The 13,258-nt window shown below is 64.4% G+C and overlaps 1 protein-coding gene across 1 annotated transcript in view; it reads right to left on the reverse strand.

Moving 5' to 3' along the window:
• The window catches only part of LOC119091672 (protein dachsous), a gene marked incomplete at its 5' end in the record, with an annotated part of 31,863 nt that extends 20,815 nt beyond the window's left edge, over positions 1-11,048 (reverse strand). The window contains 5 exon segments of the mRNA XM_037214484.1: positions 453-1,278; positions 2,436-2,608; positions 3,840-4,071; positions 4,629-4,864; positions 10,868-11,048. Coding sequence (XP_037070379.1) covers positions 453-1,278; positions 2,436-2,608; positions 3,840-4,071; positions 4,629-4,864; positions 10,868-11,048 — 1,648 coding nt within the window.
• Between the last annotated feature and the right edge of the window lie 2,210 nt (positions 11,049-13,258).

The following is a 13,258-nucleotide window of genomic DNA, read 5'->3' on the forward strand; positions in this document are numbered from 1 at the left end:
AGTCCGGCGGCCGGCTCACGCCCAGCTGCTGACGGCCCGCCGTGTCGCTAGCCTCACACCCCGCCGTCGCCGCGCCGCACGACCCGCACGCCACGGCGCTGACAGCGCTGGCTTAGGCTCGTCAGCGGACGCCTGTCGGCTGTAGCTGGCGGTTCACGGCAACGCGCGGCCGGTTTGTGAGCTGTCGCCGCTGGACGGCCGGCGATCGCAAAGAGCGGGAAGCTTTTAATGTAGTGCGCACGACACTGATCAAAGGTAATTTGGTGTAATGCAGGTGGTAATTCAACGAGTGTGCATGATGGGGAATAAGTGCCGGCGGCTCCATACTAGGACGAGAGCAGCCGCTGGTTCTTGTCATCTCACACAACAACGAGCGTGACGGTGCTGAATCACATCGCTTGGCCACACGCCGCCTCGCCTCCTGCTGCGCCGCCAGACGCGCGCGTACTCACCGGTGCGCGGGTCCACCTGGAAGCTGCCGTTGGTGGGGTTCAGGCTGTAGCGGAGCGAGGCGTTGGCGCCCAGGTCGCGGTCGGTGGCCGCCAGCGAGCCGACCGGCGTGCCCGCGCGCAGGTTCTCCGACACGGCGAACTCGTACGCCTCGCTGCTGAACTCGGGCGCGTGGTCGTTGACGTCGAGCACGCGTACGAGGGCGCGCGAGCGGGCGCTGCGCGCTGGCGTGCCGTTGTCGGTGACCTGCACGGTGAGCCGGTACTCGTCGGCCGCCTCGCGGTCCAGCTGGCCGCGCAGGTACACCCAGCCGCTGTTGGGGAAGATGCCGAACAGCTTGCCGGGGGATTCGACCAGCCGGTACGTGAGGCGGGCGTTGTTGCCTGTGTCGGCGTCCGTGGCCGTCACCTGCAGCACCTGCGCGTTCACCTCGAGGTCCTCGCGCACGGCCACCTCATACTCATCGCGCTCGAACTCCGGCGTGTTGTCGTTGAAGTCCTGCACGTCGATGCGCAGCGTGAGGTTGGCCGAGAGCGGCGGCGAGCCCATGTCCGTGGCGGCGATCACCAGCTCGTACGTGCGCCGCTTCTCGTAGTCGACGGGCTTGGCCAGCGAGAGCGTGCCGTCGCGCGCGCTCACCGCGAACATGCCGTCCGGGTTGCGCAGCAGCCGGTAGCGCACGCGCCCGTTCTCGCCCGAGTCGAAGTCGCGCGCGTGCGCGGCGTAGATGGCCGTGCGCAGCTCGGCATTCTCCGGCAGCGAGAGCGTCGCCTCGAGCGCGTCGAACTCGGGCGCGAAGTCATTCACGTCGCCGATGGTCACGTTCACCTGCCGGGGAAGGGACGGGGTCAGACTCGAACTGGCGCGGGCTGCGCTCGCTGATCGCGCTCGAGCTGACGAGCTGGCCCGCGGCCGTGGCTGGCCCAGCCGGTCCGACCGCAGAGACAAAGCGCCGGCAGTGCCATTGCCTGCAAGGTGCAGCGGTAATCTTAATTAATCACCTCGTCAGCGGTGGCCCACGGATGAGCGAGACAATCGGTTTCGAAACAACAGCGCGTCGGCAGGCGGCGCGAAAGGGTTGGCAGTCCGCCGCCACGGAGAAGGGAGGAAGAGGGAGGGGGGGGGGGGGGCAGGACGTCCGGCGGACAGTGGCCGGCCGTCCGGGGGTGTTCGCAGGGGGTGAAACAAAACGGCGCCCTCGACGAGCGTCTGCTATTCATGCAAGAATTTTGTTATGAATGTGGGGAAGAACATAGGAATACGATAAGGCTATGAAAGGGAAACCTCAGGAATGCACTTGTCGGTAGATGGCGACTTGTAAAACGACAGGCCACACATTAAGTCGACGTTTTAACAGATATGACCAGAACGAGTTGGTCGGCAGCCCATCGAGGTCAAACCAGGCAATGTCCATCAACAAACTGACAACGGCCCGTGTATTTAATCCGTTGACCCCACCAACGCCAATACGAGAAACACCGGCGATCCCTGCATACCAACAACGCCACAGCGTGACAAACTGCTGCCGCACCGCCTGACGAGCCGGACTGTCGGAGACTGACTTGACTTGAGTTTACCAGAGACTTGAGCCTGTCGGAGACTGGCTTGACTTGACCAGAGACCCTGCCCTGCCGGAGACTGATCTGACTTGACCAGGGACCCCGTCCTGCCGGAGACTGACCTGACTTGACCAGACACCCTGCCCTGCCGGAGACTGGCCTGACTTGACCAAAGAGCCCGTTCTGCCGGAGACTGACCTGACTTACCTGAGACCCTGCCCTGTCGGAGACTAACCTGACTTGAACAGGGACCCTGCACTGCCGGAGACTGGCCTGACTTGACCAGGGACTCAGCCTGCCGGAGACTGGCTTGACTTGACCAGAGACCCGGCACTGCCGGAGACTGACCTGACTTGACCAGAGACCCCGTCCTGCCGGAGACTGACCTGACTGACGCGCCTGACTGCCGGACTGCCGGAGACTGACCTGACTGTGGCCGAAGGTGGGCGGCTGGCCCGACATGGCCTGCACGTTCAGCAGGACAAACGTGTGCTGCTCGTGGTCCAGCTGCGCCGCCGTCGTGATGGCGCCCGTCTGCGCGTCGATCGAGAAGGCGCCGTCGGGGTCGCCCGAGTAGATGCTGTACCGCACCGCACCGCCTGAAACGCCGGCGGCGGGGGCTGAGGTCGCAGGCCACCATCAGCGCTCAGGCCGCTGACGGCCGCGAGAGCTCCCGTGACGTCACGCCAGACGGGGCCAATCAACGTCACCGGGCTCAGGTCAGTGCAGCCGGGCGCGCAGTGGGCAGCAGCCTTGTCGGCGCCTCTGCCCGCCTTTCTCCCCTCTCGCGGCGTGGTCGCTCGCCGGCCATCAGTCTTGCGGCCCGCCCGCCATACCGGCGTCAGCACTGTGATGAGATACGCTTCGCCTACCACTCACCTGTCGGCGATTTGCCAGATATGCAAAGCGTCTATACGTTGCCAAATAATCCCAGGGTGCAGTTCTGTGCTCGCCCTTCGGAGCGCGGTTCAGCATTCAGTGATGCGGCAGTGCGGCTAGCTTGCAGTGTCAGTGTCAGCTGGTCATTTCCGTACATAGAAGGCCCGATGGCACTCTGTCGCAGCACTGTACTGGGCGTGGAGAGACGCCCGGCCTTTACGGACATCGCAATCAAGAGAGCGTGGCTCCCCGCCGGCCGCAAGCCGCTAAACACCGCACCGCGTGATAAAGTGTGCTGGTAGGTCCAATAGGGACGCCCTTTTTGCCCATTGTCCGGGAACAGGATGCGATTGTTTGGTGCACTGTTGGCTGGTGATGGAGTCGCTCAACATGGCTGTGCCGTGGACCTCCATTCCGGTCGTGGAGTCACCGTTTTCCTCAGAGGCCCATGAATACTCGGAGCAGCTCAACCCAGAGGCCAGTGCGCATATCGTTTCTGATCGTCAGGGTGCAGACTTGGCAGTTGCCGCCAAAAGCGGCTCGACTCAGCATGACGACGTGATGCACCAGCACGCGGGGCCACACCGCCATAACATCGCCATAAAAACGGACATGAACACGGACCGGGCATTTGCAGATCGGAACGATTTAATTTTTCGATCCCAAACCCATTAAAGTCGTCAAAGTGTTGTTAATGAGACCGGGAGCCGGACCGGCGCTGCTCGGAATTCGCGTGGCACAACAGAAAGCGAAATGTTGGGCGGACCATGACGACAATAGCTATTGTTCTAGCGTCTAATAATCACTAAACGCTTAAAACACAGCGGCTTTTTGTACGCGATGGCATCGCTCGAATTTCAACGAGCCACAACAATCAAAAGTGAGCCAAACAAGGCCGCTGCGGCTGGAACACGCCGAACCCGCGCCCAGCAGCAGAGCGGCACAACTGACCTTTCTGCCGCGAGGTGGCGCGCACGGCGCCGACCAGCGAGCCCGGCGGCGCGTCCTCGCGCACCGCGTAGAGGTAGCGGGCGCGCTCGAAGATGGGCGGCTGCTGGCGCGTGTCGATGACGCTGAGCGCCACCTCGGCGTTCACCAGCGACTTCAGGCCGCCGCCGTCGGTGGCCTCCACCATCAGGTGGTGCATGGTCCGTGACTTTGCCGGCGGGCGCGTCACAAACACCTGTCGGGGCGACGCGGGCCGGTCAGCCAGCGCACCCCGTCGATGGGAGGGCAAGGTCTCGCGGCAGGCGGGGCTCTGGCTTTGGCATGGGGCTCGTGGCGGAAGAGCCTGCGCCGAGAGGATCTCGTGCAGCGGATGGGTTTGGGTGAGGCCTGTGGCAGGAAGAGTTCGCCAGTATGTGGGGCTTGCGGCGGAACAAAGCGTGCACGCAAACAAAGGCGCGGAGCATTCCTGACTCTATCACGATTCTCCAGTCATTTCCGTTTTCTGAAGACCGAAATCAACAGCCGGCAATACCCCCCCCCCCCCTCCCTATCGCCGCCGGATGCTGGAGGCAACCCTCTCAGAGCAGGCGGGACCGGATGCTGGAGGCGTCCCTCTCAGAGCAGACAGGACCGGACGCTGGAGGCGTCCCTCTCAGAGCAGGCGTGACCGGATGCTGGAGGCGTCCCTCTCAGAGCAGACAGGACCGGACGCTGGAGGCGTCCCTCTCAGAGCAGGCGAGACCAGACACTGTAGGCGTCCCTCTCAGTACAGCCAGGACCGGACGCTCTCACCTCCCCGGACTCGGCGTCGATCCTGAACAGGCCCTCGCCGTTGCCGCGCACGATGCCGTAGCGGATGCGGCCGTTGAGCGCCGAGTCGGGGTCGGTGGCGACGACGACGACGACGGGCGCCGTGCGCGCCTGGTCCTCGCGCAGGCTGACGTTGTACTGGCGCGGGTAGAAGGTGGGTCGGTTGTCGTTCACGTCGCCCACCTGCACCTTGACCATAGCTGTCGTGCTCAGACCGCCTGCGGGCACGGAGCGAGGGGCGTCAGCGGCCGTCAAGAACACCGTTTGGGCGTGCACGAGGGAAACACTACAGCATGGGGTGGGAAGACCATGTTGGCTCGTGCCTGCGATTGGTGAGTTCTTTCCCAGCATGCGTGCATCACCATGGGTGTACGCCGCGCATAGAAGGCTGTCGCAGGTACAGGCGCCGGCGCGTTCAAGGAACTCCGTTAACGGGTCAGACACCTTGGAGGCGGAAAGGTGGAGACTAGTCGAGCGAATGCTATGCAGTCCCGAACATCCGCCGTGATTGTGATGACAAGAACGGTGCATTTACTTGAGCCATGCGTACACGCCTACCAGTATACACCGGCATGTTTGTATTCTTTGGCCGCTCAGGCTGGAGCACCAGTCATGCCTCTTCGTCTGTCATAAGCCGTCGAGGATCAAGCATTTGTCATCGTCAAAAGCTCGGTTATGTAAGGCGGTGACGTATCTTCGGTCTTCTGTCCTTGCCTTTCCAATCTGCCCCTTTCGGAACATCCGTCATGCAAACGGCAGCCTACCCTCTCTCGAGCCATATGCCTTTCCACTCACATACATAACTGGAAATCGTGTGCATTCGGGTATCCGTCGTGTGCGCTCGGCACCATCATCAAACTCTTTTACAACATCGAAGGACGGCTGACCACGTAGGGGCGCTGCTAATTCCAGCGAAGGACCAGAAAACCACAAGCTCAAATGCATGTAGGAAACACCTATGCAGCTCCGTGCGGCGCCACACGGTGTGCCCTCGCCGCTGCGGCGCGACCGTTGCATGGCTCAGCTGTAAAAGAAGCCTCGTGTCGCTCACCATAAGTGGGTGCAAAAATCTAAGCGCGACGAAACCGAATTCGTTTCATGCCAATGCCCGTCCCATCTGCAAGTCAAGCAGGAGGCCGTCGCCTGTCGGCTCGCCGAGCCGATGGCTGCAGAGTGGCGCCGCTCCGTTGCCATGGCGACGCCGGCGCGCCACATCCGGGCCACCCGACGGGGGGCGCTTACACACCCGAGAACACGGCCGGCATGCGTCCGGCGGCCGGGCCGGGTCAGGTGCGTCACCTTGTTTTACAGCGGCGCCGCCAGACGAGAGCACAATGTAGGCAACGCGACGACGAAAAAGCCGCGTCCGCCACCGCAGTCCGCCCATCAGTCCATTGTGAAAGCCTCGCCACGTGTTTATTATTCACCGGGCATGATGCGCTCGCGACGTGGCCACTAGAAGAAACCGCGACAAAAATATGAACAATATCACCCCGTTGCTTGCCTATACAGCCGCGCCGTCCAGGTTAATGATCACCTGTCGCTATTTGTCGCTTTTTGTGGCACAACATGGCCGACGAGCAGGGTAGGATGCGAACATAATTGGCCGCGCCAGCCCGGCCGGATAATGGTGGATTTCCTTTCAGTCCTTTTGTCCGGATACTCGACCATTCAATTCCTCCCTTGCGTTTCAGGTAATCCCGGCGTCCGCCTGTAAGCCGTTCGAGCAGGGGCGGATGTAGGGCGGCTGCTGGCGCCGACGCCGCTCTCGGACCGCGGCAGGACGGGCACACCCTGACGCCGCTGCGGAGCGGCGGCACACGGGGCCGGTGCCGCCGCGCCGACCAGCGGCCAGCCGACACAGGCGCCCGCGACGAGCGCCGCTGATGTCACAGAGGCGCCGGCGGACGGCGACCACTGGCCGGAGCGAGCCGACGAGGAGGCGGGGCGACGAGCGAGGTGCCAACCCCCGGCTGAGCCGCGCGGGCGGACGGCCGCCACTCCAGCCCCGTCCGTCAGCGCTGCACAAGTGCGCACCATTTTTGGAGAGTGCAGTGTAATGTACGGCATCAATCAGGCGTGCAGCAAAAAGACTGTCGCAGCGCAGGCCACAGAGATCAATATCACGTGTACGCCGGCGACCGTCCGGCTCTATAAATACTTCTGGTTTGGCCCATTTCTCTCTGTCGCCGCTTGCGTGCGCGGCGAGGTGGGAGAGGAGCCGAAAAACGGTCGCCGGCCGGCACAAAAACGGCCGAGGAGAATGGCCGGTCCCCACCTCGGCCGGCTGCCCATTTCGCCGGCACGGCGCGCCCGGCGCCGCGCCGGCCGTGGACCGGGTGTCGCCGCACCGGACCGGGTCGGGTCTTACCGGGTCGGGTCGGGTCGGGTCGGGTCGGGTCGGGTTGGGTCGGGCTGGACCAGTCTCGGCTGAATCGGTCATGTGGCGGCCGTCAGTCATCCGGGGCTTGGAGGAAAATGTGTGAAGGGCAGCGGACTCCGTAGACAGTGTCATACCCAACACAGCGCGCATAGTTCTGATGGCGCAGATGTCCGACCCGCCCGAGTCTGCGCTGTCCGGCACGAAGCGCCATTGTCCGGCCACAGCCTCGAAGCAGCGGTGGCGCCATGCGTTCGGCGAACCTTGCAGAAAACGGCCGGCGAGACGGCAGTCTGCGAGCGTTTAGCCCAGCTCGCCGACCATTTGCGTAATGGGCAACCCCAAACGAGCACTTCGGTCGACTCAGCGTAACGTGTTGGCTGCTATTTCGGACGGCGTACGTGCCTCTGCGCGTGCGTGTTTGGCGCGGTCGGCGGCCGGCGGGCGCAGAACACCGGAATGTCGGCCGCGCCGCCGGGCGACGGCCGAGCTGCTTCGGCTGCCACCTCCCACCGGCTGCTGTCACGCGTCACGGCATCCGGCGCTCGTCGCGAGCCCGGTGACGGCCTCACCACGCAGGACGGCGGCCTCGGTAGATCGGAGCGCGAGCTGGAGCCTCACCGGGCCAGCCCTCGCAGGACGTCCGCCGTCTTCGGCACCTGGCGCGGCGCGTCAGCGCCTCGCCCCAGGCTCCGGAATACCGTTCCAGCTCACTGGAAGGGCCTGGACGTTGCCCACGTCCGCCAGGGACCGGGTGGACACCGGTCCAGATCGGCGCGGACCGGACCGCTCCCCGCGAGCCGTCAGAGGCGGGCCCAGCAGGTTCCCTCCCGGCCCGGCGCGCGCCGCCCGGCCGGCCGCCATCTTATTTATGTCCTCGGGGGGCGTGATCGGGCGGGCGTCCATCCACACGGCCAGAGGCGGCGCCAGTCGGCGGCGCAGTGCGGCGGACAGAGGCGGTGTCAGGCAGTGGCGCGGTGGGGCACGGGCAAAAGGTGCCCGTGACAGGGAACAAAGATACAAACGCAGGCAGATAAGCGCAGGAGTGAGCAGACTCACATGCACGCGCAACACAGGCCAAGATGCGACGCTTAATGTCATAGCCCGCACAAACGCACAGAAAAAGGGTAGAATACAGAGACACAGGGGCACACAGACATACACACATACACTTACTCGCACAGACACATACAGACCAGCAGTCAGGCATTGGCTACACGAACGTCACGCCGCGTGACCGTGAGACTAGACATCGTGGCGCGGGGTGTTCGGGAGGTGCCGCGCCACGTCATTCGATGAAACCGCGAGATCCGACATCCCGCCGGACAGCCGGACGGTGAGGTTCTGACCGGACCCATCCGGCGACTAGACGCACAACTGTGAATCTCAAGTTCCAGCAAAGAAGCAGACAAACTGTGACCGTTACACCCAGCATTCGGAAACTGCCCACCAGACCCGGCCTCCCGCACCGTGCGATTCGACCGCCCCCTACGACAGGCCGGATTCTGGGTCTGGGTCTGCCGCCGAGCCCGGCCGTGACCCCGCCGGCGGCCGCCCCGTGCCCTCGCAGTCGCCCCGTCGCCGAGCGGCGCTGCCGCCGCCTCTGCCGGGGCCGGCCATTAGCTGGGCGGGCTCGCCGATGTCGCCGGCGGCCCGCGCCGCCGGTCACGTGACGTCACGCACGCCGGGCACCGGCGCCCACGTGACCGGGCGCCGGGTCGTCGCCGGTTTGTCGGCGGTTCCGTAAACATCCGGGGGCCAGAGCCGGCACCGGCCTTTGTTCGCGCCGGTCGGCCGACGCGGTCGCGACGCGCAGGAGGAGGGCTAGCGCGCTGATTCCGTCATTAATTGTTGACCCGTTGACCCTGTGGGAGGCGGCGCCGACAGCGGCCGACGCCGCCGTCCTGCGCCGGCGACAGACACGCCGGCCGAACTGGGGCGAATCCATCGGCGAGCGGCTAACGAGACGAGTTTCACCGATCTGACGGCTTCTGCGGTGGACCGATCTGACGTTCGGGCGCGCGGCGCGACGACGGAACGGGACGGCTGCGGTCGTGCCGCCCGGTCCGCCGTCGGCTGCGGGTCCGCCGTCCCGGCGTGGGCCCGGCTGAGAACCCATCGCCGGCTGCAGGTCCGCCCGTCCCGGCGTGGGCCCGGCCGAGGATCCACCGCCGGCCACGGGTCCGCCCGTCCCGGCGTGGGACCGGCGGAGGACCCGCCGTCGGCTGCGGGTCCGCCCGTCCCGGCGTGGGACCGCCGGAGGACTCGCCGACGGCCGGGGCGGGCCGGCCCTGAGCGTCGCCGCCAAGCGCTGGGGACCACCCCGCGGCGCGAGGGCGGAGCTGATGGACGGGCTCCGGATGACAGCGCTAACTTTGAGCGATGAGTCCGGCGCTAGCCCCAGATGAGACCGTCGCCCAGCGCTGGCCGGCCGGCTGCGCGGAGGCAGCGCCCGCGGCTGACCAGCGCCTGCCCCCTCCCCCCCCCCTTTCGAGCACGGCGGCCCGCCGGAGCGAGACCCATGAGCCGCGATGTGGACCATTTCGTGCGCTGTTCCGTGGTGATGCAACTCTAGCGCGGACGATTTGTTTTCCGAGGCGGGATTTAACCCCGGGCCTGGCCGGCCGGGGGCAGCGCAGCGCACTTGATCCGCCGTGCCGAGAGAGAGTGCGAGTTATGCTGCGGCCCGAGGACCGCCTACCACGTTAAAAACAACGCATCTATTTTACTTTCAACTGGCCCGGACGGTTGAAAAAGTGACAGATATACACACCTGCCTGGCCTACGCGCACGCGCGCGGCCGTCATGAATTATAACCAGTTCATAGAGGGCCAGGATTAGGGACCGGGACGCAAACGGCTCTCTCTCCAGTCTCCCCTCCGCCCGATTTGCTGGGTTCGTGACAATGGCGTCGTTCCGGCACGGCCAGCGGCGTGCCGACCTGGACTGTGCTCCATAGGCAGAATTACAGCGGGCAACGTGGTGCAAAGTACGTCAAAGGAGCCTCGAAAATCCGGGGAAGTCTTATGGTCCAGTTCCTGAACATCTTTTCTTCGATTTACTGCGCGAAGTTAAGCAGGCAAAATGACCCGAGGATGCCCGGTATCCCTCTTATCCCCCAACCGAACTGGGGCGGTGGACGTTGGAGCGGTGATTGGCCGTCAGTCCATCCTCCCACGGATTGAACAGAGGGTGCCCGGTGTCCCCATCGCACCGACTGGAGCGGGGGCGTGCGCTGTGACGGCCATCAGTCACCCTCCCGCGGATGACCCGAGGGTGCCCGGTGTCCCCTCGCACCGACCGGAGCGGGGGCGTGCGCTGTGACGGCCATCAGTCACCCTCCCGCGGATGCTGCGCGTCGTTCGGACCAGCGTCTGCCGCACCGGTCGCGATAGTCCCGCGCCCTGATAGTCATTAGGCCCTATTAGACTGTTCCTCTCACCTAATCGCCTTTTAATGGGGTTCAACGGAGGAAGGCCGGCCGGCCAGTCCGTGGCGCTCGGAACCAAATCCTGACCACGTACGGCCATGGCGACCGCAGGCGACGCAGGCCTCCCGGTAACCGTAACGACCATTGGAAACCCAGACCTCTCGGTAACCATAACGACCATAGGAAACTCGGATTCGCCGTAACCGTGACAACGGGAAAGTCATAGGCACATCATGTCTGCGGCTGTCACAGGAAGCTCGTGCCTGTCGTTAACAATGCCGGCAGCTGGAAATTTAGCACCACTCACATCATGAGCCATGCCTTCAGGGGACTGAAGACGACTTCCGGCCAGACCGCAGGAAAATGAGACCCCTCACCGGCCGCGGCGACCACGGAGAACAGCTTTCTCACCTCGATCCATGGCGACCACGGGGAACTCGTAGATGGCCCGATTTTCATGGTCGAGCGGCGACAAGATGCAGATGTCGCCCGTTTCCGGCTGGATGCTGAACGACCCCAGCTTCTTGAAGCCGTGGCCGATGCTGTAGTTGACCTGGGCGTTGACCCCGCAGTCCGGGTCCGTGGCCGACACCTGTCAAAGACGAGTACTCGTAAGTGATCTGGATCAGATGCATCGCCCTCGTGCGGGGATGGCGTCGAAATCATGAAAATCAAACGGCTTGCTTATGATAATGATGATGTTTGTGGGTGATGTTTATGTGCTTAGATGCTTGGGTGCTGAGATGTAAGTGTTTCAGGGAGTGCGATACGTCATCTTATTTTGGCGTGATCGGTGTGAAATCGGGACCATGACTGGGCATCATCTTACTCAATGGGCTCTCTGAAATCGCATTGTTTGAACTTCCGCATCAAAGACGCGCAGTTCATTTTTTCATGTCGTCTCCTCAATGCTTCAAAGCTACATTTATTTCACTGTTTTCATCTCCCCAGTATTATTCGCGGTAGACAATACGCCTGTGCGTGTGTTTGCACAGTGGGCATTGCCCGCTGGACTACATATTTTACACAAACCTGCCCGGTGTGGCCTATTGGAGAATATGACCCCGTTACTCTCTAGCTTCATATGGGGTCTGAGCGACCCACTGTTCATCGGTGCACCGCATTGGCGCCGGACCCCAAACACCTGTCTCCACGGCTGAGGAATCTCCGCTCCTGGCGCTGGCTAGCAGCGACACGGGCCTGGTCCTAGTCAGGAGCGCAGCCCAACCCCACTCATGCGTCGGTGCATCTCGAACTTCGAGACAGGATGTCGCCAGCTACAAGGCAGTGCGTCCCCGACCGCGAAACATTGGGTCACCAATCACCGGGACATAATGTAGTACGGCCTCGACGCATCTACTGCCATCCAGGGGAGCGTAATGCTCCATCGCGACAGAGACATCGCGCCCCCGGCCGCGGGAGACATCTCGGCCGCGGGCGTGGCCGGCGGCGCCGCCCACTTAGCGCCGGTGCGTGTGGACGATGGCGGCTGACACAGTTCCCGGCGGTCGTTCCCATCGCCTCGCCCCCGCCTACGTGTCCCAGAAGTGGAGCGGTGATACACGCTGGGGCCAATCGGCGCCACTCAAGCCCGGCCCGGGACGGCGGGCGGCGCGCCAGAGGACGGCACCGGCGGCGACGCGGCCGTGATGGAGACGTCGCCGCGCCGCTCACGGCCGGCCGGCGCGGCGCGGTTTTAGAAGGCGAACATTAAATGGCGCGGACAAAAAAACTTTTTCAGTTGCACAATAGACGCGATCGTCCAATTTACAGCTTAATTGCTTGTAGGATGGCTGTAAAGGAGTTTAGTGTTCCTGGAAGGTCTCCGAAGAACTTTACGACGCCAGCTGCTGCCGGCGACGTCGTTTGGTCTTCCTGAGCCGGCTGTGAGACGACGCCTATTCCGGGCTGAACACTAGCCCCGGACGCGAGTCGCCATCACCTCGGCTCTGGCCCGCGGCGGCCGTCCCGGCGCGGCCGCCGCGGCAATTGCCTCGTCAGGCCCAGCGTCACCAGAGCGTTTGAGAGACGACCGCGCAACCCGAGAGCGTCGCCGGACAAACGGCGGCCGCGGGACGCGACAGCTGCGCTGTAAAGCGGCCGGGTCGGCTCTCATCTTAATGGTCTCGCGCCTCGCCGGGCAGCCGTGACGAGTGGAGAGCAGCGGCCGTCGGCCGGTGGCCGTCGCCCGACGATCCATTCTTAAAATGTGTGATTAATGGCCTGGCCGTATGCAATCTCAGCGGAAACAAGCGCGCAGCGAGGGGTGCGTATTAGCCGGGATTCCTGAGTCGGCTCTCCTCCCGCCGGCCCGGATCGGCGAAATTAATCTTCCGTCCTGGCCGAGCGCGGCGGCCGCCTCGTTCGCCGCGCATGAATAAATTCCCGGCCAAGTGTGGAGCGAGGGCCGGTCGGGCGACGGACCGGGTCCACCCGTGGTCACCGACTCCATGGCGCGGCGCTCCGGCACGGGCCCGGGGGGCCGACGCCCACGGCCATGTGTTGGCACCATCCCGGTGCGCCGCCGTCGTCACCTAGGACTTCGGGCGCCACGGCGGGCGCGGGCGGGCGGCGGCGTGGCCCGGCTACCGGCAGCATGCTCCGTGAGGCCGATGGCCGCCACCGCGTGCCCGGGCCGGCCGCTCCCGCGCCGTTCTTTTCGCCGCGCGGCGGCTCGCGGCGCGCTTCTTTGGCCGGTTCGCGGTGGCCGGCCGCGGCGCCAGCTGCGTCTGCGGACGGCGCGGCGCCGCTGCTGGGTGACGCGGATCGCGCCGACCCGGCCGGCCGCCGCTCCGGCCGCTG

Source organism: Pollicipes pollicipes, unplaced genomic scaffold (assembly GCF_011947565.3).
Source record: "Pollicipes pollicipes isolate AB1234 unplaced genomic scaffold, Ppol_2.1 Scaffold_3447;HRSCAF=4054_pilon_pilon_pilon, whole genome shotgun sequence".
NCBI classification, from domain to species: domain Eukaryota; kingdom Metazoa; phylum Arthropoda; class Thecostraca; order Pollicipedomorpha; family Pollicipedidae; genus Pollicipes; species Pollicipes pollicipes.